Raw genomic sequence first — 27,153 nt, 5'->3', positions numbered from 1 at the left:
ATAATTTTTTTATCTAAATGATATCTGTGTGTGCACATAAAGTTTGAGTGCTTGGGGTGGGCTTTTTTGTGGTATGAGTAATTGTATTTCATGGTATGGACATATGTCAAAATATAGTTATTTAAAGAGGTAGATATTCCAGAAACTCAACAAAAAATGTTTATAATATTTAAACTTAAATACTTCACAAATGAAAAGCTTTGTTCGTGTAAATCAATACTTTTATGTAAACTTTGTTTGTTTGTTTGCTTGTTTGTTTGTTTGTTTTAAAATGCTGTTTGCAGATCTAAAACACATTTGTATGAGATGCACAAAAAGTGATGAAATAGAGTCTGGGGCAAATACTTTTTCACAACAATGCATCATTTGTCAGTGGCAAAAATGACAAAGGATGCGAATCACATTTAATCTATTCCTCTTTTCAGTTCGCAGATAAATTTGCAGAGTACAAAGAAGCAGCCAGAATAGCCAAGGAGAAGTCTCTAGAAAAGATGGAGCTGGCAAGTTCGCCCTCTCAGGTACGTCATGTAATGTCCTGCCACCTTAGTGTAACGTATTTACATGGAATGATGGAAATCTATTAACTGCTCAGATTATCTTAGCAACTTTACCTTAACTGCTTAGTAAACACCCTGATTACCTTTGCAACCACATAGCAACACCCTAGCAACCACCCAGAACAAATGTTGATATTTTAAAAGCTATTGTATAACTGTGTAAAACTCAACGCAATTCATAACTTTTTGATTTACTGGCTAATTCCTATTGATTTTTTCAATCTCATTCATATATTTTAGTACCATTTGCACATCCCCCAGTAAGGGGTAAAGTTAGGTCTGGGTTTAAGTGGCACGCCTTCCTTTAAAAAATGAATGAATTTTGTCCAAACTAGACACTTTTTTGACAATTTGTAAAGTAGTTGTGTTTTCTTGTGAGATCAGGCTGGTCAAACGTTTCTTTTATAATTTTAAGCTCAATTTCAAACTTAAAACTTTCAAACTGTAAGCTTTTAAAAAGTACTTAAACTTTAGTCTAGGCTCACCTTTAGGTTTGTCTGGAGTAACTAGTAAGTCATTCAAGTGTGTCTATGTACAGTAATTATAAACACCCAATACAAAAACACCCATAATTATTTTTTGCAATCAGTATATTTAGCATTTTTCCATCAGTACAGAACAATGACCTGCTGCTGCTGACAACATTTCAGTCTCTTGTCTCTGAATACAATGAGAATTTCCTAATTACCCCACTGTTATTAGCAGCTTAATGTTTATATTTAAGTAAAAACTATTACGTAATGTGCATGTTATAGTACAACAAATGAAAAGCCCACTGACATACAGCTTTGTTTTCACAGGAATCGCCTGCTGACATTCATTCCCCTCTGACTCCACCGGTCACTGCGGACCTCTGCCGAATCAACGGCACTGGTGATGATGTCACTCTGTCTGACGTGTCACCCAACTCTATGCTTCAATCAGATCTTTCTCCGACCACGCCGACTCTTGCACACAGGTAACAGGAGCTTCATGTAGCTTCATCTAAAAAGACTTTTGATTTTATCTGTTTGATCTGTACTTTTTAGTTCTGTGCAAAACCTTTTTATACTATCCGATGGTACATTATTTTTCAGAGACAACCTTGAGAGGTTTAATTTTTTTATGTTTCAATGCAAGATGCTCACACATTGGGATTAACACTTACTGTACACTCAAAAAAAATTTTTTGCTGCTTGTTCAAACTACTTATTTAAAATAAGCTGAGACAACACAATTCTTGAAATGTTTTTGGGACAACTTAATTGTTTTATGTTCAATCCACTTAAATTTGTAAAAACTAATATGCTAACTTAATTCCTAATAAGCTACTGTAACTTAATTCCTAACTTAAAGTTGTCCTAACGCAAATCGATTGTGTGGAACTGAGCATTTTTACAGTGTACAGTGTACAATGTAGCTCCTTTAAAGGGATTTTTAATCATTAAATGACGTGTGAATCTTAATGGACATTGTTGTTTTTTCAATTCATAGTATTTTAGCATGAAATTGGATAAGAAGAAAAATTCTTATTGAAATTTTTATATTTTACACTTATTTGCTTTTGAAGTAAACACTCACCGGCCACCTTATTAGGTACACCTTACTAGTACCGGGTTGAACGCCCTTTTGCCCTCAGAACTGCCTTAATCCTTCATGGCATAGATTCAACAAGGTACTGGAAATATTCCTCAGAGCTTTTGCTCCATATTGACATGATAGCATCACGCAGTTACTGCAGATTTGTCGGCTGCACATCCGTGATGCGAATCTCCCGTTCCACCACATCCCAAAGGTGCTCTCTTGGATTGAGATCTGGTGACTGTGGAGGCCATTTGAGTACAGTGAACTTATTGTCATGTACAAGAAACCAGTCTGGGATGATTCGCGCTTTAAGACATGGCGCATTATTCTGCTTGAAGTAACCATCAGAATATGGGTACAATGTGGTCATAAATTGGTGAAGTTTTCTTTTTTCCTCGCCGCTGTTGCCACTAGCTTGCATGGTTCGGGATTTGAAGAGCTGTGTATCGATGGATTTGCTCTTCAGCGTTGGACTCTAAACCGCGACTTTAAAACCGCACCGAGCTGAACTTAAACTCTGAAAATTAAACTGACACTTTTTATTTACTATGATCTTTTATGTGAAGCTGCTTTGACACAATCTACATTGTAAAAGTGCTATACAAATAAAGGTGAATTGAATTGAATTGAATAAAGGGATGGACATGGTCAGCAACAATACTCAGGTAGGCTGTGGCGTTGACACGATGCTCAATTGGTATTAATGGGCCCAAAGTGTGCCAAGAAAATATCTTCCACACCATCACACTACCACCACCAGCCTGAACCGTTGATATGGATGGATCCATGCTTTCATGTTGTTGATACCAATTTCTGACCCTACCATCCGAATTTTGCAGCAGAAATTGAGACTCATCAGACCAGGCAATGTTTTACCAATATTATTTTGTCCAATTTTGATGAGCCAGTGCAAATTGTAGCATCAGTTTTCTGTTCATAGCTGACAGGAGTGGCACCCGATGTGGTCTTCTGCTGCTGTAGCCCATCCGCCTCAAGGTTGGACATGTTGTGCGTTCAGAGATGCTCTTCTGCATACCTCAGTTGTAACAAGTGGTTATTTTAGTTAGTGTTGCCTTTCTATCAGCTGGAACCAGTCTGGCCATTCTCCTCTGATCTCTGGCATCAGCAAGGCATTTGCGCCCACAGAACTGCCACTTACTGAAACTTACGCTTACTAAAGATGGTTGTGCGAGAAAATCACAGTAGGTCTGCAGTTTCTGAAATACTCAGACCGGCCCATCTGGCAACTATGCTGATGCTCGGTTTCAACTGCAGCAGATCGTCTTGACCATATCTACATGCCAACATGGCTTGAGTTGCTGCCATGTGATTGGCTGGTTAGAAATTTGCGTAAACGAGCAGTTGGACAGGTGTACCTAATAAAGTGGCCGGTGAGTGTATTTCACGATACAACAAATTAAAAAAATTGAAACCTATTAAAACAATATTGCAATGCTCCATCCCAGTGACATGTCAGCATCAAATATGCAGTCTTGCTAACAGGCTGTCCTTTGGTTGGCAAGGATTCAAAATGATAACTATGTAAAAAACAAAACACAATTCTAACATTTTAGCCATTTTTTTCAGCCAGTATTTATAATATTTATTAAATGTTTTGCCTATTGTGCACTGCAGACTAAACTCAATTAAATAATGTAATTATAACTATGTGGGTGTTTATATGTTTATATACTGTGAAATTGTATGCATTAGAGAGGTATTTTCCTTTTTTTTAATGTGACAAAAAATGTTTCTGGTCATTGAATTATCCAACACTGTAAACAACATAGTAAGTAGCATATATAATATCTGAAATAATAGATGCTGTCTTTTTTTAACGAAATCTATGTCAGTGAAAAGTGTAATAAAATATAAAGTATGCTACTTTTATGATGATGTATATTTCTGTCCTTTATGGACCAATGTATAACTTGTTTTGAAATTGATGCATACAGGTAAAAAGTAACCTTGATTTAATGTTAAATGTAGACTTTAAATGTAATCAATTTAAATTACTAGTTACTAGAATATTGTGATGCCTGTAATTTGAATGTTTTATTTTTTTTATACTTTTTAATAACTGTTTATAAATTATTAGTCAACTAAAGTATTGTCTTTTGCCATAAGCAGTACATCCTAGCTGCCTTTGAGTTTTTAAATAAAAGCAGGTTAAAGTCAGCTCTAATAGTCATGAGTTCATTGCACTTTTCCAAACTACTGTCAATTATTTTACAGTATGGGCATTCAAACGCTTGTTCACATGACTGTGTACTCAGCAGCTTTTTAGTCTGACTGCAAAGGCAACATTTAGAGCCCATTTCAAGTCTCTGGATGTTTGAATTTTAATTAGTTGAGCAATCCGGTGCTGCAGGTTCAAAAATAGCATCCCACAATTCCTTACATAATCTTAGGTTAATGTTTCACTCTCACCTGCCACTTGAAAAAAAAAATACTAACCGATTATTGGACGCAAATGCACTGTGGACCAAACCGCATTCAACACCCACACAGTGCAGTTCTTTTCCAGACAGTATGTTTTTGACATGCTTTTTAGATACAAGCATTAAATAACTGTACTTTTATTTTTTTCTGAGATATTATGTCCAAACAAATCAGAATTATATAATACAGTGGCACGTTTTCAGCAAAGAGCAAATGTGATTTTTGAAGATGGAGGCGGCATCATCTGTTTCTGAGTCAGATTGCCCACTGTTAAGTCAACACAATCTTTTTGTTTGTTTCTGATGTGACCTTAAACAGAAATATGTTTTTTTTTTGTTAACAAAGTTATATGGTCTTTTTTTTGTGTGTTTTTTCTTTCCAGACACGTGCTTAAAACTTGTCGGGTCTGCTCCTACTGATAGCAGCGTTTCTACAGCTGTTCTGACATGACTGCGATGTTTTTCACTGAATCCACTCTTATGCAACAGTGACTGTAGATCAGTGGTTCTCAACCATTTTGTCTCCAAGGCTGTAATTACTTATATACTTAATATTCAGATATGGACAGCACCTACATGTAGCTCCTCTGCTGTTATGACAAAGCTGCTTTTTTTTAAAACTGTTCAATCCATGTTGAAAATTTAATTCTGCAGCTTAACAGCTACTTTTATTGACATTTAGTCTGAAGCATAGACTAAATAACAATATAAGAGTATAACTATATACAGTTGAAGTCTGTATATAGAATTATTAGCCCCCCTGAATTATTAGCCCCACTGTTTATTTTTTTCCCTAATTTCTGTTTAACGGTAAGCATATTTTTTCACCACATTTCTGAACATAATAGTTTTAATAACTCATTTCTAATAACTGATATATTTTATCTTTGACATGATGACAGTAAATAATATTTGAATAGATATTCTTCAAGACACTTCTATACAGCTTAAAGTGGCATTTAAAGGCTTAACTAGGTTAATTAGGTTAACTAGGCAGGTTAGGGTAATTAGGCAATAATAATGATTTCTTCTGTAGACTATCGAAAGGAAATTTAGCTTAAAGGGGCTAATAATTTTGACCTTAAAATGTTTTTAAAAAAAAATAAAAACTCCTTTTATTGTACCTAAAAGGAAAAAATAAGACTTTCTCCAGAAGAAAAAATATTATCAGACATACTGGTGAAAATTTCCTTGTCCTGTTAAATGGGAAATATTTAAAAAAGAAAAAAAAATCAAAGGGGTGCTTATATTCTGACTTCAACTGTGTATATAATATAAATAATTTCCTGGAATAAGTGCTGGAAAAAATATAATTAAGAAATGGAATGTCAGCTGTCTTGTTTTGATTTAAAATAAGTCCCCCTGGTTAAAAACCACTGCTGAAAATGCAACAAAACCTAATTCTGTTTGAAATTCTGTTGTTATATTTAAGATACATTCACAGATACAGATACATATTACAGATACAGTATGCATTTCTGTCAGCTGAACTCTCGTGATGTTGTGTTTTATTAGTTATGTTTTGATCTTTCCTGAGAGTTTTGTTTGGGGAAAATCTTTGCATCTTTTGTGACTTTGTATATGGTCTTTTTTTGTACTAAGTTGTGTTTCTAAAGTTGATATCTGTAAATCTGAGAAAAAATTTATACATTATTAAATGTCATTCCACTTGAATTTCTCAGTTTGCTGAAGTTTTCCCAACTGGAAGTTTAACCACTCATTTACCATACATTTAGTTTAAATAAGCCTACTTGGTTCAGAATACACACCACATAAACCCAAATTTGGCACAATACATCTGACATAGGGGTGCTTTAATATTCGCAGGAATCTAGTGTAGTAAATAATAGGGGACTAGAAATGAAGGACCCAATAGAAAGACATTTATTTATTGTTTTTATTCTGCCTAATATACTTTTAAACCAATAGCAGAACTAAAGTCATTTCATACACAGCTTATAAACATAGCAAAATGATAAATATTATTGGTGCTAGTAGGTGAAATTAAGCATTGGAGGATAGTTTTTATCAAGATAAGTTGTACAAAGATAGTGATTGTTTGTTTGCTCTTTTGTTTCTAGAAATGTGTCCTATTCTCAAAAAAAAATTTTTACTGCTTATTCAAGCTACTTATTTAAATTGAGCTAATACAAACAATTCTTGAGATTTTTGGAACAACTTAATATTTTGTGTTCAATCTACTGAAATTTTTAAGATAACTTTATGTTGGGACAACATGAAGAATAGTATGCCATTTTTAATGTGTAGCTCCACCTTCTCAGTAACATCATGTCATTAAAGACAACAAGCAGTAATGTATAGTCTGACATGTTTCCTAAAATCTAATAATCTAACACTGCTTTGCTTGACCTTGTAATTTCAGCTAATACAATTATCATATTATAAATAATTAGTCATTTATATAATAAAAAGCAAAAGGTTCATAATTGAGGCTGATTTTAAACAAAATATTGCTATTAATTCTCTCAAAGAGGGTCTGACTTGAAAAAAACCAGTGTGCTGTCACTTTGATAAAGATGGAAAACATATCTTTGGGTCATAGATTATGCTGTGTTTGTTCTGCTTTGGCTTTTATTACGTGGCGAGTGAATTGAAGGCATTTCTTCAAGCAGTAATTCTCTCACTCGCAGTCTTGTATCGTACAGTAGAGTTAGCGTTGAGGGCCGGTTGGGCAGTTGCCACACTGTAGTGAATCACATTTACAGTGGGGCTTAATATGAGACGTGCAACAAAATGCGCGCTACAACAGTTAATACTCTTTAAACTTCATTACGGACTGCACTTTATGTGGCGTATAGAAAACAATCCATCATACTGGTGGTTTGAAACCTGTTTAACGTCTAACAGAGATGCAGTGAAATAAGAGGCGCGTTGATTGCTGGGCTGTTGAACAGAGCAGTGGTCAGATGGAGATTGTTTATTGATTGGCGTTGAGGACAGTCATGCTGACATTAAGCTGCAGTTACGCAATGGGGACAGCCATGTGCTTCTGTGCATCTGCGCTAGTCAACTTCTGAAGAGGATCAAAGAAGTTTTTCAACATTTTCATAAGACAAGAATGGGTTGTTTAGTTGTTTAGTTTAGTTAAACTTCAAATGTTCACTATTTTATACAATAGCCTATTAAAATAACTCCTCTTGGAGTGATATTTCATACCTAATACAGTGACATTCATATATTTTAAACCATCCGAAATGGAAATGAGACACTTAAAGACTTGAATTCAAATGAATTTATTACATGAAACCAATGCAAACATCATAAAAATACATAATGAACAGTTTAAATATTGACAATGAGAGAACATTCAGGTTTTACAATTACTAACAATCCAGAAGTGAAGATAAGTTGCATTCAACATATTTCCATCTTCTTTAAGATTTCTTTAAAAAGACAGCCTAGAACTCCGTATTTATTCTCAACAAAACTTTAAATACTAAAATATTATAATATTTTGCACACTCTCAGAAATAAACAAACAAAAGCTGTCACTGGAGTGCTATTTTTTTTCAAAAGGCACACTTTTGTGCCTAAAAGGTCCTCATTGGTATCTTAAAGTTACATAGTATCTAATAAAAAGTACCAAACATGTACCTCGTGGTACCTTAAAGGCACAAAAGTGTACCTTTAAGATGCCAATGTTGACCTGTACATCTTGAAATGTTACCACCCCAGTGACAACATTTCTATCTTTATTTCTGCGAGTGCATATGTTGACTTACCAGGCTGAAGTGTCGGTTCCTCTTAGCTTGAATTGAGCTCTAAGACTTCACCACTGTCCTCTTCTCTTCTCTGCTCTCTTTCTCCTTCTCAGGAGCACTTGTTCTCCTCGTGTGCGCTGTTTTATAGCCGTTGTGTCACAGTTTCAGTAGGAGTTGTGCGTGTGGGCTGAGGTGTTTGTCTGTGAGTGCGGGGGTCGAGGGAGGCGGTGATCGCGTCAGCCGCAGCAGAGGTGGCAGCGCTGGGAAGATGAAAGGGAATTGGCGGATTTTCATAGTGGAGGCGTCCGCTCTGAGGACTCGCTGCTGCTTCTCCGCACGTGGTTTGTGGAGTGTGTGGCGGGAGGCAGAGGAGGTGGCATGTGTGATCAGATGATAAGCAGCGGATGGGATTCCTCATAGTGTTTGGAGACGTGGGCTGGTTATGCGTTTGCTGGCTCTGTGAGAGTGTTATATGAGAGCACGTTGTGAATTCATGCTTGATATGTCTTTGTCGCTGCATTGAGGACACAGATGGACTGACGAGGACTGAGAGGTGGTGGAATGGCTTTGTCATTATGTAACTGATGAAGCTTCTGACTTTTGGCTTTGAGTCTTTTTGACTTTTGATTTTGATATATTTCAGGTTGTCATGTTCCATCAGTCTTTTGTTGTAATGTGTATGCAAATGATATAGACCTTGGTTCACAGAGATTGTGTTAATTGCTCTTGTATTCCATAAATGTCTTGGTCAAACATAAAAATGCTGGGTTCTACACTAATCAATTAAGTTAACTCAATCAATTTTACAAATTTAGGTGGATTGAACATAAAACAATTAAGTTGTCCACCAAAAAAGTAAGAATTGTGTTGCTTCGAGTCACTTTAAATAAGTAGTTTGAACAAGCAGCAAATGTCATATTTAGAGTGTAGAAATGACAAGATGACAAGTCTAGTTTAAGTCTGACTTTAATTGTGGTCACAGTTAAACTGACGTTCTTGCTATGTTCACTTTAACACAGAGCTCAAGGGCCCATCAGTGGGTTGCAAGTGGGTGCTTGAAGTTATCTAGTTAGTTAATGTGAAGTAAAAGATCTATCTATCTATCTATCTATCTATCTATCTATCTATCTATCTATCTATCTATCTATCTATCTATCTATCTGTCTGTCTGTCTGTCTGTCTGTCTGTCTGTCTGTCTGTCTGTCTGTCTGTCTGTCTGTCTGTCTGTCTGTCTGTCTATCTATCTATCTATCTATCTATCTATCTATCTATCTATCTATCTATATTTGGACTGTCAAATATTTTAAAGATGACATCGGATGCTCAAGTTCATATAATTCTTAGGGTTTTGATAAAATCTGTTATATCTAACTTTGGTTACATTTCTCAATGGTTGTGTAAATAAACACCATTTTATTTACATTTATTTACAAACTGGCACGAATATAAATCAGATAAAATTATGACACATATTTAGATTCAGATCATAGCAAATCTGCTGCATGTTTTATTTTCAACTTTTATGAGATGGCAAAGGCAGCAGAAAAGTAACTAAATACACAAAAAGTGAACATTTTGTCCGATGTCACCTTTCATATACACTCATAAAAATAGTTAGCAGTTATAAGGTTATTTTTACAGTTGATCTATTATAAAAAATAACATTGTTAATTAGTGTGAAGAACATTTATTTGTGTAATAGATGACATAGATGTTAAAGTTTCATTATGGACGGACCCACCGATACAAACAGAGAACCTTTGTTTTTAAGAGTGTTCAGTACAATTGCATAATAACTATTAAATGTCTTGGGTTTGTGAAAAAAATCATATGGTAACCAAGGTTGCATTTGTTTGGTCAATACAGTAAAATTATAATATTAGTGAAATATAGAGATGGCTGACGTGAAGCTGATGTTTCGACACAGTGTCGAGATCCCGAAGCGCAAGTGATTCAAAACACTGCAGCGAAGCATGGTCTGAAACACCCAGGTCACGTGACTAAGATGATTTGTATCAATCAGGTCACGTGACTAAAGAGTTTTGAAACACCAGGTTGTGTTACTAAAGCAATTAAAAGCATAAATCATTTCAGAAGTGTTTCGAGACCTGGCGAATCTCCTTTTGACTTACAGGGTTGGAAAAATCTCTTAATCTCATGTAGGCTACCAAAACAAGGCATATTTATTGACAAAGTGTTTTTTGGGATGTCAGACCAAAACAAAACATGTTACAAGAACAGAGCATTTAAAAACTTCAATAGCTGCATCACCCTGGATTCTAACACATTACCTCTGCATGCTAGTCTGGAACTCTCGCCGCTTTAATAAATCACTTGAAACCATAACTCTACAACATAGGGTATAATTCCTCAATTTGCTGAACTGTTTGTTTGCTGAAGCTGTTCCAGCTTAAATGTGACCACTATGTGTCACTGTAGAGATGGGTTTTGAAATGTTTCGAAGCTTCGACACATTCACTTCGACTGTTTCAGTGTTTCATAAAGCCTCGCTTTGCCCACCACTAGTGAAAGTGGGTTACCCCACAAGTCCAAAGACATGCACTATAGGTGAATTGAATAAGCTAAATTGTCTGTAGAGTGTGTGTGTGAATGAGTGTGTATGGGTGTTTCCCAGTGATGGGTTGCAGCTTGAAGGGCATCCACTGCGTAAAACATGTGCTGGATAAGTTGGCACTTCATTCCGCTGTGGCGACTCCAGATTAATAAAAGGGCTAAGCCGAAAAGAAAATGAATGAATAACACTTAGAAAAGTACACTACAGTGAAACTAGACTCAGCACTGGATGTCCTTCAGCTGTGTGTGTATAGTCAGGAGATGAATCGAAAAGGTGTGTGCCTGCAGTCCATAATGGGAGTTGTAGTTCAGTTGAATGACAGGGAGTGTTCCCGAGTGATCCACGAGGGCTACATTGCTGATGATCACCTCATACATGATCCTTCAGTAATCATTTTATGTTGATTTTGGTGCTCTAGAAAAAAATTTTATTTTTATGTGTTATTCCATTCTTATTTTTAATGTATTGCACGCAAATAGATTCAAATGAATAGTTTTGTAAAATTATAAACATCTCAACTGTCACTTCTGCTCAATTTAATACCCTTGCTGAATAAACGTTTGAATATATTAATTATCTTTAAAAATATTATCCAGCAACCTTTGAATGGTAGTGTAATATTTTATTAAAGTTCAATAAAACATGTAATCATTGCTGTTTTATTCTGTACTGTAAAAAACATTAAAATAATAATTAATTACTAATTTATTTAATTAACAGTCATATATTTTGGTAGTCCATACATCTTATATGATAGTTGTTTATTTTATGAAAAAATATGGTGTCTGCTAAATGAAATGCAAACAATATCAAAGCTAGTGAGGGTGTATACATGAAATCATACTTCATAGCTATCATTTTATTTAGAAATTGGTCTGAATTTTGGAGATGTAATGGTCTGTGGCTCTACCATTGTGAAAAGCATGACAGCTTGGATTATAAGTGCCTTTCATAACTAATCAAATTATAGCCTTAATGTCCATTGGCTTTCTGAGTTGTGGGTGCAATATTAAGTGACCTTAAAGGAAGGAGAAATGCTGTACATTGTATCCTGCCTGTCATAAAATTGTCTGTGGCTTCTCTGTTAAAGTTTATCCATTGTGATGTTGATTACTAAAATATTAAGTCATTTTTCTACAATAGCAGTTTAATCAGGATAGTGAAAAGCCTCTCTTTATCATCCTGAATAAAAATGTCTCATCTTCTTGTGTACTAATAAAGCTGGAGCGTTAGCATTATGTTGTTTTGGCTAAGGATTTGTCTTCCATAGGCTTTAACTGAATCCTTAGTCAAGGATACCAATCAATGATAGTTGTATGTCTTTTGACTTTGACTGTAATGTTTTTAAATTTTTTTTACAGCCCAACTACCAACAAACACTGGGAGGCAGAGCTAGCAGCGCTAAAGAGCAACAATGCTAAGCTCACAGCTGCTCTGCTGGAGTCTACAGCCAATGTCAAACAATGGAAACAGCAGCTCGCCGCTTATCAGGAGGAGGCTGAAAGGCTACACAAACGAGTGAGTAGGAGATGCTTGACCTTTATCAGTTGATTATGACATATCCTGGGGTTCAGTACATCTAGACAGATCTTCGTTTATCTTGAACTGCGGTGACAACGGCGGAATTGCTGGCGTTCTTCTCACTCACAAAATGCTTGATATTAAAGGAAAGATTTCAAAAGACTTTTGGTTTTTAAATGCTGATGAGCAATTCCAGCGTTATGGATGTGACATTTGGAGTAAAATCTTAAAACATACCTACAAAGAAAGTATATGTTAACATTATATTGAAATATTCAATTCATTCAATTCACTTTTATTTGTATAGCGCTATTACAATGTAGATTGTGTCAAAGCAGCTTTACATAAAAGGTCAAAGTAAATTGGAACAGTGTAGTTCAGTTTGTATTGTTTAAGTTCAGTTTAGCTCAGTTCAGTGTGTTTTAAAATCACTACTGAGAGTCCAAACACTGAAGAGCAAATCCAACGATGCGCAGCTCTACAGATCCCAAACCATGCAAGCCAGTGGCGACAGTGGAGAAGGAAAAAAACTTCACTAATTGGCGAAGTGAAGAAAAAAAACCTTGTGAGAAACCAGACTCAGTTGGACATGACCATTTTAATTTCTCCGCTGGCCAAACTTCTTGTGCAGAGCTGCAGTCTCAGCGGCGGAAGCTGGAAGCTGGCCTCAGCGAAGACTCGTCTGTCTCTGGAGCATCACAGGAATCAGTCTCATGTTCCACTCCTCCATGACCACCACGCTGCTCAGGATACAGCCTGGTCCAGGATATGGAAACCTTGGGATAATCTCGTCGTTGGTCATGGATCGAATCAGTGACTCTGCATAGTCTGAGGGCCTTGGGAAGAGTATCCCCAGGTGGAAATGGAGAATAAAGAGAATAATTAGTGTAGCTGCTGTTCATAGTGTATATAAACAAGATGCAGAAACCTGTGTGGAAACCCACTAAGTGGTGCACTGAGTGTATGTTTTACTAAACAGATAGGTCTTTAATCTAGTTTATCTGTTTATATAGAAATATCTGTTTATATTTTCAAAAAAAAAAAAAAAAAAAACACAGAGTGATGGGATCAGAAATATAGCATTCTGTAAACATCTTTTATATTTTAAATGAGGAAAATAAACATACTTTATGGACGTGACCAAAAAAGTATTCACGTTTACAGTATACAAAAACTTTGTAGAAATTCTGTAAATTCTGTAAATTAAACAAAAGAAATTATTCTTATCAAAAAGATGAAAACTGTCCCACTATACACTACCTGACAAAAGTCTTGTCATCGATCCCAGTTCAACAAATAATAACTTGACTTCAAGTTGATCATTAGAAGGTAGATTTTTTCCGATGAATCATCTGTTGAACTGCATAATACTGCTGAAGACCTATTGGAACCCGCATGGACTCAAGATTCTTGGAGAAATCAGTCAAGTTTAGTGAAGGAAAATCATGGTTTGGGGTTACATTCGGTGTGGGGGCGTGCGACAGATCAGCAGAGTGGATGGCTAAAAAACAGCTGGAGGTTTTAAGACATTTGTGCTGCCCACTACATTTCAAACCACAGGAGAGGGCAGATTCCTCAGCAGTGCTTCCTGAAAAGCAAAGAAGGTCAAGGTGCTCCAGGATTGGCCAGCCCAGTCACCTGACATGACCATTATTGTGCATGTCTGGGGTAAAATGAACCAGGAGGCATTGAAGATGAATCCAAAGAATCTTGATGAACTCTGGGAGTCCTGCAAGAACGCTTTCTTTGCCATTCCAGATAACTTTATTAATAAGTTATTTGAGTCATTGCAGAGATATATGGATGCAGTCCTCCAAGCTCATGGGAGTCCTGCACAATGTTCATTCTTTTTCTACTGCACCATGGCTTTATATTCTATACTGTATTTTATTTCTGTTAAGTGACAAGACTTTTGTCTAAGCAAAGTCAGACCTTACTGTCCTAATGAAATAATTCAATATCAAGGCATGATCATATTTTATTTTGGTCAAATAAGCGTAATCTACAGGCCTTTGCCTTTCAAATAAGCCACTTCTGATACCAAATGATCAACTAGAATTCAAGCTATTATTTGTTGTTCCTAAAACTTGGATAGGTGACAAGACTTTTGTCAGGTAGTGTAGAACAAAAATGATTGATTTTCATTTTACATTTTTGCATTTATGAGGAAAAAGTTTCTTTATGGATGTGACAGATTTGAAATTGGCACTTGTGTGATTTTGGTAAATCATTGTTCGAAAAGTCAGAGACTTTTTTGAGAATTTTTACAGTACTGTAAAACACAAGTCTGCACATAAAACTTTGTGACATTTGCATGGAATTGCTTTAATGTTTATTGTCAAATTTAATCAAATTAAGCAAACTTTCCTGTCAAAATTGGTAACCGTCTATTAATACTGTTGCAGGCAGATTATTAATTTTTATGCTACTAATTGAAGCCAGATATCATGATCTATGAGAAAGTTCTGTAGCAAATTCCTCCTCAGGTTTGATCTTTGTAACTAAATAAATGTATGATCTTTTTTTTTTTGATCTGAAGGTTTCAGAATTGGAAAGTCAAAGTAGTCAAACCAACGTGATCAAATCCCAGAAAACGGAGCTGAACCAAACAATAGAGGAGCTGGAATGCACTCTAAGGGCAAAGGAAGAGGTATGGTTTATTTTTTTATTGTCGTGATATCATTTAATTTTTTCATTTTTGCATGCTTCCTTTATTCAGATTTTTATGAAAGAATGCATCTTTCTGCTGTGTTTTTCTTAGGAAATGGTGCGATTGAAAGAAGAAGTAGAAAACGCCAAGCAGCTTCAAGCTCAAAAAGATGAACTCACCAAAAAATTAGAAGTAAGAACTGTCCTTGAAGGATCATAGTGCTGTATGTACAAAAAGAGTGCTTCAGGACCTGTCCGCTTTTTTAGCAGCGCTAACCATCAATCTTCCCATCACTTTCTCAAATTGACAAAAAACTTCTTTGTTAAAGTGTAATAAGCCATGAACCAAAAGAGCTAGAAGGACAATCATAACATTATGACATTTGATTTCGCAAAAATTGTATGAAAATGAAAATCAAAGTTAAAGGAAAAGATTAAATGTTTTATGAAGGGAAAGAACTACAATCCTTCGAAGCACTGTAAATTACACAATTGCATTATGTACGTACAGCATCATGGGTAATGTAGTTTTTCTATGAGTTAATGCAATAAGATTGGTTCAACAAAAGCATATATAGCTTTTTTTCCTCAGCTGATAATAGGACTGTCTTTAAGGTTTTATTATGGTGGCTTGAAAAGCCAGCATACTGTTATCTATCTTAAACTTATTCTTCTTCTTCTTCTTCTTCTTCTTCTTCTTATTCTTCTGAGACTAATTTCTAAGTGTATCTCCTCCTAGGCCTTTCAAGCTACATACTTCAAACTTTCGTCAAACCTTCAAACTGGTCTGACTCGGGTTGCTATATCTTTTCTAACTGATCCGACCTTGAGTTTTCCGAAAAACGACCCAGAAAAATCCCAAAAGTCCCATTGACTTAACATTGGGTCAAACTTTGTGAGCTCATAACTCTGCATCAGACTGTCCTACAGACTTCTTACTGGACTCATTTAACTCAGTCTAGCCAGCAGCCAATAACTGATGACTTTTTAACTTACTAGCCACTCCCTAGCAACCACTTACAGCACCCTAGCAACTGTCCCATAGACTTCCATTGTAAAAGACTCCCATTTACTTAACATTGGATCATCCTTTGTGAGCTCATAACTCTGCATCAGACTGTCTTACAGACTAGAGTCTGGCCTCATTCAACTCAGTCTAGCCAGCAGCCAATCACTGATTACCTTTAAACTTACTAGCCACTCCCTAGCAACCAATTTCAGCACCCTAGCAACTGTCCCAGAGACTGTGACTAGCTTTTCTAACACATGCTAACAGTTTAAACTTCCTACTGACATGCTAATCTTGTTAGAAAGGTGCTAGCAACACGATAGTGACATGCTAGTTATGCTAGTGACATGCTAATTCATGCTAGAATCATGCTAACAACATGCTAATTCCTGCTAGAAACAAGCTGATTCATGCTAGAATCATGCTAGTAACATGCTAGTTACATGCTAATTAATGCCAGAATCATGCTAGTTACATGCTAATTCATGCTAGAAACATGCTAATTCATGCTAGAATCATGCTAACAACATGCTAATTCATGCTAGAAACATGATAGTAACATGCTAATTCATGCTAGAAACATGCTAGTAACATGCTGGAATCATGCTAGTAACATGCTAATTCATGCTAGAATCATGCTAGTAACATGCTAATTCATGCTAGAATCATGCTAGTAACATGCTAATTCATGCTAGAATCATGCTAATAACATGCTAATTCATGCTAGAATCATGCTAGTAACATGCTAATTCATGCTAGAATCATGCTAGTAACATGCTAATTCATGCTAGAATCATGCTAATAACATGCTAATTCATGCTAGAATCATGCTAGTAACATGCTAATTCATGCTAGAATCATGCTAGTAACATGCTAATTCATGCTAGAAACATGCTAGTAACATGCTAATTCATGCTAGAATCATGCTAATAACATGCTAATTCATGCTAGAAACATGCTAATTCATGCTAGAATCATGCTAATAACATGCTAATTCGTGCTAGAAACATGCTAGTAACATGCTAATTAATGCTAGACACATGCTAGTAACATGCTAATTCATGCTAGAATCATGCTAGTAACATGCTAATTCATGCTAGAAACATGCTAGTAACATGCTAATTCATGCTAGAAACATGCTAGTAACATGCTTATTCATGCTAGAATCATGCTAGTAACATGCTAATTCATGCTAGAATCATGCTAGTAACATGCTAGAATCATGCTAATAACATGCTAATTCATGCTAGAATCATGCTAGTAACATGCTAATTCATGCTAGAATCATGCTAGTAACATGCTAATTCATGCTAGAATCATGCTAGTAACATGCTAATTCATGCTAGAATCATGCTAGTTACATGCTAATCCATGCTAGAATCATGCTAGTAACATGCTAATTCATGCTAGAATCATGCTAATTCATGCTAGAAACATGCTAGTAACATGCTAATTCATGCTAGAATCATGCTAGTTACATGCTAATTTATGTTAGAATAATGCTAGTTACTTGCTAATTCATGCTAGTAACATGCTAATTCAGACTCGGCTTTTCAAGCCACCATAAAGTTTGTCCTCAAACTTTAATATCTAGTTATTCTTCTTCTTCTTCTTCTTCTTCTTCTTCTTCTTCTTCTTATTCTGAGACTAATTTCTAAGTGTATCTCCTCCTAGGCCTTTCAAGCTACATACTTCAAACTTTCGTCAAACCTTCGAACTGGTCTGACTCGGGTTGCTATATCTTTTCTAACTGATCCGACCTTGGGTTTTCCGAAAAACGACCCAGAAAAAACCCAAAAGTCCCATTGACTTAACATTGGGTCAAACTTTGTGAGCTCATAACTCTGCATCAGACTGTCCTACAGATTTCTAACTGGACTCATTTAACTCAGTCTAGCCAGCAGCCAATAACTGATGACTTTTTAACTTACTAGCCACTCCCTAGCAACCACTTACAGCACCCTAGCAACTGTCCCATAGACTTCCATTGTAAAAGACTCCCATTTACTTAACATTGGATCATCCTTTGTGAGCTCATAACTCTGCATCAGACTGTCCTACAGACTAGAGTCTGGCCTCATTCAACTCAGTCTAGCCAGCAGCCAATCACTGATTACCTTTAAACTTACTAGCCACTCCCTAGCAACCAATTTCAGCACCCTAGCAACTGTCCCAGAGACTGTGACTAGCTATTCTAACACACGCTAACAGTTTTAACATCCTACTGACATGCTAATCTTGAAGGAAAGGTACTAGCAACACGATAGTGACATGCTAGTCATGCTAGTAACATGCTAATTCATGCTAGAATCATGCTAACAACATGCTAATTCATGCTAGAAACAAGCTGACTCATGCTAGAATCATGCTAGTAACATGCTAGTTATATGCTAATTAATGCTAGAATCATGCTAGTTACATGCTAATTCATGCTAGAAACATGCTAACAACATGCTATTTCATGCTAGAAACATGCTAATAACATGCTAATTCATGCTAGAAACATGCTAGTAACATGCTAGAATCATGCTAGTAACATGCTAATTTATGCTAGAATCATGCTAATAACATGCTAATTCATGCTAGAATCATGCTAGTAACATGCTAATTCATGCTAGAATCATGCTAGTAACATGCTAATTCATGCTAGAAACATGCTAGTAACATGCTAATTCATGCTAGAATCATGCTAGTAACATGCTAATTCATGCTAGAAACATGCTAGTAACATACTAATTCATGCTAGAAACATGCTAGTAACATGCTAATCCATGCTAGAATCATGTTAGTAACATGCTAATTCATGCTAGAATCATGCTAGTAAAATGCTAATTCATGCTAGAATCATGCTAGTAACATGCTAATTCATGCTAGAATCATGCTAGTAACATGCTAATTCATGCTAGAAACATGCTAGTAACATGCTAATTCATGCTAGAATCATGCTAGTAACATGCTAATTCATGCTAGAATCATGCTAATAACATGCTAATTCATGCTAGAAACATGCTAGTAACATGCTAATTAATGCTAGAAACATGCTAGTAACATGCTAATTCATGCTAGAATCATGCTAGTAACACGCTAATTCATGCTAGAATCATGCTAATAACATGCTAATTCATGCTAGAATCATGCTAGTAACATGCTAATTCATGCTAGTAACATCCTAATTCATGCTAGAATCATGCTAGTAACATGCTAATTCATGCTAGAATCATGCTAATAACATGCTAATTCATGCTAGAATAATGCTAGTAACATGCTAATTCATGCTAGAATCATGCTAATAACATGCTAATTCATGCTAGAAACATGCTAATTCATGCTAGAATCATGCTAATATCATGCTAAATCATGCTAGAAACATGCTAGTAACATGCTAATTCGTGCTAGAAACATGCTAGTAACATGCTAATTCATGCTAGAATCATGCTAGTAACATGCTAATTCATGCTAGAATCATGCTAGTAACATGCTAATTCATGCTAGAATCATGCTAATAACATGCTAGTTCATGCTAGAAACATGCTAATTCATGCTAGAATCATGCTAATAACATGCTAGTAACATGCTAATTCATGCTAGAAACATGCTAGTAACATGCTAATTCATGCTAGAATCATGCTAGTAATATGCTTATTCATGCTAGAAACATGCTAGTAACATGCTAGAAACATGCTAGAAACATGCTAGTAACATGCTAATTCATGCTAGAATCATGCTAATTCATGCTAGAAACATGCTAGTAACATGCTAATTCATGCTAGAATCATGCTAGTTACATGCTAATTTATGTTAGAATCATGCTAGTTACTTGCTAATTCATGCTAGTAACATGCTAATTCAGACTCGGCTTTTCAAGCCACCATAAAGTTTGTCCTCAAACTTTAATATCTAGTTACTTATTGTTAACTATTTATTTATGTAAAACTAAGGAAACCCAATGGTAGTCCAAATACAGTTATGGAAAAATTAAGAGACCACTTGAAATGTCTCAGTTTCTCTGGATTTAAAATGTTATAGTTATGTCTTTGATTAAAACTACTTTTTTTGTTGTTGTTTTGTAAACCACTAATGAAATATCTTCCAAATTTCAAATAAAAAATAATATAATTTATTTGAGCTTCTCTGAATTAAATATAAAATTACCATGTTCTATTGATTTTTAGACAACCAATACTAATATTTTTATTTAAAAGTGTTAGGAAGTAATATTTGGTGGAATAATGCTGACTTTAAATTACAACCAAAATATTTGTGATTTTGATCAATTGCTTTTTTTCTAATAAAAGAAATCTAAATTATGGGAGGGAATTTTAACAATCATTACTGTAAAAAAATATGTAAAATGTACAATAAAAAACGACAGCTGTGGTTGCCAGTATTTTAAAGTTAAAAATAAAGCACAATTTTTAATATTTATGGTAAACTACTGTATTTCATTAATTTAAAGTGTAAATACAATGATGTTGTGAAGTAGTAATATCTACAAATCATATATACAAACGAAAACACAACCAAAAGTGTATGTTGATGAGAAAGACATAAACCAATGCTCATATTAAGCAATATTTCTCAACATTTAGATGCAATATAAAACTCTAATGTACATAGCTCATGAGAAAAATAAACTAAGAACCATAGTAATGTCAACAAAAAAGTGTCATTCAGGGCTTTCTGGGAAAATTGATTTATGGTTATTCACTGTAAATATTAAGTAAACTTGCTAACCAGGTTATAGATTTTCACTATAGCATTTTTACATGTATTTTTATCCATTGAAATCAAAGTTGTTGTTTTTTTACAGTGTAGGTCTTCACAGACATATGTTGATACATAACATATGTTTATGCCATTAGGGCATGCTAAATGTGATTATTAATATGCAAGTTGAAGTCAGAATCATTATATTATATATTTTCTTTTTTAAATATTTCCCAAATGATGTTTAACAGAGCAAGGAAATTTTCACAGTATGTCTGATAATATTTTTTCTTCTGGAGGAAGTCTTATTTGTTTTATTTTGGCTAGAATAAAAGCAGTTTTAAATTTTTTAATAAACATTTAAAGGTCAATATTATTAGCCCCTTTAAGCTATTTTTTATTGTCTTCAGAACAAACCATCGTTATACAATAACTTGCCTAATTACCCTAACCTGCCTAGTTAACCTAATTAACCTAGTTAAGCCTTTAAATGTCACTTTAAGTCATATAGAAGTGTCATGAAAAATATCTAGGAAAATATTATTTACTGTCATCATGGCAAAGATAAAAGAATTCAGTTGATAGTAATGACTTATTAAAACTATTATGTTTAGAAATGTTGAAAAAAATCCTCTCTCTGTTAAACAGAAAATAGGGGGAAGATAAACAGGGGGGCTAATAATTCTGACTTCAACTGTATATATTTTTTAGACGTTATAGCCAACAAATGTTTTACAATATTTCAGGGAAAGGTAAGCACTACAGACTATTTAACAACGTAAACAAAAAATATAAGATAAATATCTCTACCCCACTTTTCTCCACCATATGTAGATTTAACAACCTGGGAACAATCAGGAAAACAAAACACTTAAAACAAAGTGGAGTAACTGTTTACTTCTTAACACGGCTTGATAGCTTGCTCATATTTCAGCATCCAGACTAAAATAGTTACCGATTTTTGTCCAGAAAACCAGCATGTCCATCTGCTTGGTTTTGTGCATTGACGTGCTACATTACCTGATGTGCTGAAAAGTCTTTCAGAGGTTGTGCTAACACACAGATCATTTTGCATTAAATCACTCATTTATTACAAACCATTGCGTTATGTACAGTTGAAATCAGAATTATTAGTCCCCCTGAATTATTAGCCCCCCTGTTTATTTTTTTCCCCAATTTCTGTTTAACGGAGAGAATATTTTTTCAACACATTTCTAAACATAATAGTTTTAATAACTCATTTCTAATAGCTGATTTATTTTATTTTTGCCATGATGACAGTAAAAAATATTTGACTAGATATTTTTCAAGACACTTCTATACAGCTTAAAGTGACATTTTAAGGCTTCACTAGGTTAATTAACTAGGCAGGTTAGAGTAATTAGGGAAGTTATTGTATAACGATGGTTTGTTCTGACTTTTTAAAATATATAGCTTAAAGGGGGCTAATAATTTTCACCTTAAAATGTTTTTTAAAAAATGAAAAGCTGCTTTTATTGTACCTGAAAGAAAACAAATAAGACTTTCTCCAGAGAAAAAATATTATCAGATATACTGTGAAAATTTCTTTGCTCTGTTAAACATCATTTGGGAAATATTTAAAAAACAAAAAAAAATTCAAAGAGGGGCTAATAATTCTAACTTCAACTGTATATTGTGATATGCACATTCTTGATATTTCGATGTTTTTGATATATTGTGCAGTATATACTTTGAACATATATTTTGAATTATTGCAACATTAATGTGAACATTTTACTCAAACCCAAAAATATTCCTGTAAATCCAGAGAAATTGTCAAGTGATCTCTCTTTTTTCATAATTGTATATTGCTCAGCATAAATGAGTTTTGGAAATTTATATTTTTATCCATTTATTTTCAGTAAATATAGCCAATATTTATTGGTGCTTTTTAACAAAACAGTTTTATTAAACGTTTACAGTATATCCATTAAAATGAAGAGTCACCTAACATCTTTAGGAATTACAAACTTCAACATTTACAACTAATTTTTATTTATTTACTTTATGTTTCCTTCAATTTCTGCTTATTAAAATTTTATTTTGCGTTTTTCCCCAACATATTAATTTGTGTACAATTTTTGGACTCTGATCTTAAGTTTTTATTTTTGATTAGTTCTAGTTTTGGCTTTGACTAATTAATTATTCATTCATTCATTCATTCATTCATTCATTCATTCATTCATTTTCCTTTAGCTTAGTCCTTTTATTGATCGGTGGTCACCACTGTGACAATAATAAAAAAAAAAAATAAATAATAATAATAATTATTATTATTATTATTATTATTATTATTATTATTATTATTATTATTATTATTATCATTATATACTATTGTAAAGTATGCTATAGAAAATATAAATTTAATAGAGAGATCTGTGAGGGTGTACTCATTCATGAACACTGTTTATAGGTCAGTCAGTAAGATTTTTATTTGAAAAAATACTAAAGACTAGAGTAATGTTGGTGAAAATTCAAGTTCATAAATGAAATGTCCTCTTTTTGAGACCAAATTTGTGAATTTGTTATAGCTGTAGTGTATTAAACACCCACATATGTTTTGTGTTGTGTGCCACACCACATAACAACCGTAAAACATATTCATTGTCTGATACTTTAACCGACACTTCCACAAGTTTTGTACATTTGCACCAGACACTTACTTATGATCACTAAATAGCTAAAAAAAATGTAATAAAAAATTCAAATGTGCATTTAAGAAGTGTGCTTCACACCAGTGAGTGTAAAAAACACTCTCCTCTCCTAACTCTTGCACTTAATCCTCTGAGCACTTACAGTTTCTTTCTATAATTAGCAGTTCTTGTGTGTATTGCCTCTTCTTCATGAATCTCTGAATGCCTCATTAATTGTAAGCCACTTTGGACAAAAGTGTCTGCTAAATGGCTAAATGTAAATGTGTGTGTTCCAGGACACAGATATGCGGAACAAGGAACTGGAGGAACAGTTGTCTGACCTGGAGCAGCGCCTGGAGTCCAGTCAGGTGGACCAGGAGAACCTGCGCAAGAACCTCAAAACCCTGCTGGAGATCCTGGATGGAAAGATCTTCGAGCTGACCGAGCTGAGAGACAACCTAGCCAAACTCATCGAAGACAGCTAGACTCGCATCTCAAGCAGACATTTTTATGAAAAAATAAATAAATAAAAACCATACAATGTCCAATTCAGGCTCAGAGAGAGTCTGACTTTCACAGTCGGACTCTCCTTCACTCACTTACATGGAATGATTAACCTTTGGTTGCACTTGATTTTGTATTTTAGTTTTTTTGAGGTAGGTTTATTCTCTTCAGTGCCACTGCTAACCGGCCGAGTTTTATTGTTACAAACACTACATTTTCTTTATTTCTCGATGTTTCCTTGAATTTCCCTCCCCAAAATAGGCAGCCTGCAAAGACTATGGCTGCAGATAGGCTCCTACTCTTTAACGGTGCTGGTTTCGTGTGCCTGGCTGTTGGCGTAAAATGGACGTTTCTTATGCTGCTGAGGACACTTACATGAATTACACTGACTGGATCTTCAGTCGCATTTTAAGACTGGATATTCAGAGCCATATGTTGTAGCCAAACGTTATTGGCTCGCCTCTTCCCCTTCATGGAAACTGCCTCAATGTTCAGTCAGTCAAAGTTTCAGGATACTCAACCGCTGACTCAAAAAGCTCTTGACATTTAGCAGATGCTGAGATGTAGATGTGGCGTAAACGCTTTAGGCCTGTAATATACACCGAGCAATATTAGTGTGAGCGTCTGTATGGCAGATTAGTGTGAGCCACCTCAATGCATCCGTCAGGTACTCAAATGCTCGAAAGGACAAATTTACGGTCAACTTTCGGATTTCTCCAGCGATCAGTGTATTGCTTTTGGATCGTATTGGCCTTATTATATCCCGTATCTATACATTTTTCAGGATTTTTTCTTGAAGACGAGGATCTTCCTTTTGTTTGTTAACTTACCAAATGCAATTATGTATTCGATTCCTTACGATTTTCAATAACGCTATTATTGTAATATTTAAAAGGTCCATCCTGCTGATGGCTGTTACGGTACATAGATCACTGTCAGTACGATTGTATTTATATGTGGGGAAAATTCTGTTTTCGATTTCCCGATGTTAATAAAGACTATTTAAAGATATCTCACCATGTTGTTCTTTAGAAATGAACAGAGAGAAGATTAGTGTGACTCATCGAGGTTTTATAATCATTTTATGATGAATTATTTTCTCTCACACAGCAAGTCACATTAAGACCAGTGTTATTTTACTCTCACTGAGATACAACTATTAGATTTTTAAAATATACACAGTTGAAGTCAGAATTATTGCCCCCCCACCCCCCTGAATTATTAGCCCCCCTGTTTATTTTTTCCCCCAACTTTTGTTTAACGGAGAGAAGATTTTTTCAACACATTTCTAAACATAATAGTTTTAATAACTCATTTATAATAACTGATTTTATTACTGAAAATTTCCTTGCTCTGTTAAACATCATTTGGGAAATATTTAAAATGAAAAAAATAATAATTCTGACTTCAACTGTAAATATAATTTTAGGGCTTCAAGTTCAAAGTGTTTAAACTCCATTGTTTTCTTTAGGATTTGTATTATTATTTTTCCATCTACTTCTTTTTACACCTTTTTCAGTTTTAGTTCATTTAGTGCATCAAATTTAGTCAAAGGTGTAATATAATATTTTTTTATTTCATTTTTGATGTTTTTTTGTTTTGTTTTAGTTTTCCTATAATAACTATAATCAAGAAAAGCTGTCAAATTTAAAGGCGTCATGGTGGCGAAGTGGATAGAACGATTGCTTTACAGCAAGAAGGTCGCTGGTTTAAGCCCTGGCTGGGTCTGTTGGCATTTCTGTGTGGAGTTTGCATGTTCTCTCGTATTTGCGTGGGTACAGGTGCTCCGGTTTCCCCCACAGTCAAAAGACATGTGCTGTAGTTGAATTAAATAAGCTAGATTGGCTGTAGTGTATGTGTGTGAAAGAGGGTTGTTTCCCAGTGTTGGGAAGGGCATCCCCTACACAAAACATTTGCTGGATAAGTTGGTGGTTCATCTCGCTGTAGCTAGCCCTGATTAATCAAGGGACTAAGCCAAAAAGAAAATGAATAAATGAGCCTTCAAATTTCATTTGAGTAACGTTTAAAGCAATATTATGGATAGGGATTATTTTATTACGGTTTCTAACCTGAATTATGCGGTTAAAGCTTTGAAAAGACTATAAAAAGTAAATAAATAAAAACAACTGCAATAATAAATACTTAATGTCAAGCGTAGATTTGCTTTTGATATTGGTGGGGAAAGAATTGTCTGGCAAAAAGGTAGTTTAATAAAGACTTTCATTGTTTTTGCATAATCACTTACCACCGCATCTGAACACATTTTTTGCAAGTATAATATTGCCATTTATGCACTTTAAGCTAAAAGATGACTTTACATGTCCAGGTTCTTTTCCTTCTCTGAGCGTGCAAACAGAACAGCACGTTCTATTCCGCACTTTTAAAAAAACTTTAACAAATAAATAAATCGAATACAATCAGTAATAAAAAGTACATTATATCAAGCATGTCTTATGGTGCAAAAGTAAATTTACATGATTTTACTTTGACAAGGAATGAATACAGACTTCTGGAAAGGGAAAGGCATTTGACACAGTGACCGTTTTATCTCGATTGTTGTTTTTTCATAATCGTTGTGGAGGCCAAAATCGAAACTAATTTTTTTTTAATTGCACATCCATGGTTACTATTATGGTGGACTTGTAGGGAACTTGACTTCAACTGACTGACACTTTTCTTTAAAATGTAACTGCTTATGTACATTTCTCACCTGAGTCTTGCACAGTAATCATGTCTGGAAAAATTCGACAAAGCGTTATTTTATTTTAAATGCGATTAAATTATTGGTGGGGACATTTTAATAATCTGTGGTGGGGACACGTCCCCTCTGTCCATGCTAATTCCTTGCTTAATGTAAATTAATATAATCTCCATGTGCGTTTTAATGACCTTGAACTCTATTGCCAATTTCTTAAATTACATACATTGTGACTATATTAATATATGACTTTCCATCTCTGAAACTCATACAGTACAAAGGCCTACTATTTTTCATGAGTGGACACTTTAGGGCCTCGCAGATTTTAGCCGTTTTAAGCTAATTTTTAGCACATTTTAAGCTTCTCTTTGAGCATTTGTCTTAATTATAAACTTGATTGTTTTACACTGTTTAAAGCACTGCTTATCAATATAAATCTTTCCATTCGCTTTACAATGTAGCCTCAATAGCGTTTAGCACACTAGCACATCACAGCAGTGCAAGTAAAAGTCTTCAGTTTGTCTACAGCGACACTTTGTGGTTGAAAGCTGTA

General features: G+C 34.7%; 1 protein-coding gene across 2 annotated transcripts in view; it reads left to right on the top strand.

The window, feature by feature from the left end:
* Positions 1–24,913, top strand: part of homer1b (homer scaffold protein 1b) — a 57,535-nt gene extending 32,622 nt beyond the window's left edge. For both annotated transcript variants that reach the window (XM_056458504.1, XM_056458503.1), the window contains 6 exons: positions 426–518; positions 1,358–1,515; positions 12,220–12,376; positions 14,919–15,029; positions 15,141–15,221; positions 23,695–24,913. In XM_056458504.1, coding sequence (XP_056314479.1) covers positions 426–518; positions 1,358–1,515; positions 12,220–12,376; positions 14,919–15,029; positions 15,141–15,221; positions 23,695–23,883 — 789 coding nt within the window. In that variant the 3' untranslated portion in view covers positions 23,884–24,913. The remainder of the gene's footprint in view (positions 1–425; positions 519–1,357; positions 1,516–12,219; positions 12,377–14,918; positions 15,030–15,140; positions 15,222–23,694) is intronic.
* The last annotated feature ends 2,240 nt before the right edge of the window (positions 24,914–27,153 follow it).

Source organism: Danio aesculapii, chromosome 5 (genome assembly GCF_903798145.1).
Source record: "Danio aesculapii chromosome 5, fDanAes4.1, whole genome shotgun sequence".
Lineage (NCBI taxonomy): Eukaryota > Metazoa > Chordata > Actinopteri > Cypriniformes > Danionidae > Danio > Danio aesculapii.
This window is presented reverse-complemented; position numbering and strand designations above follow the sequence as displayed.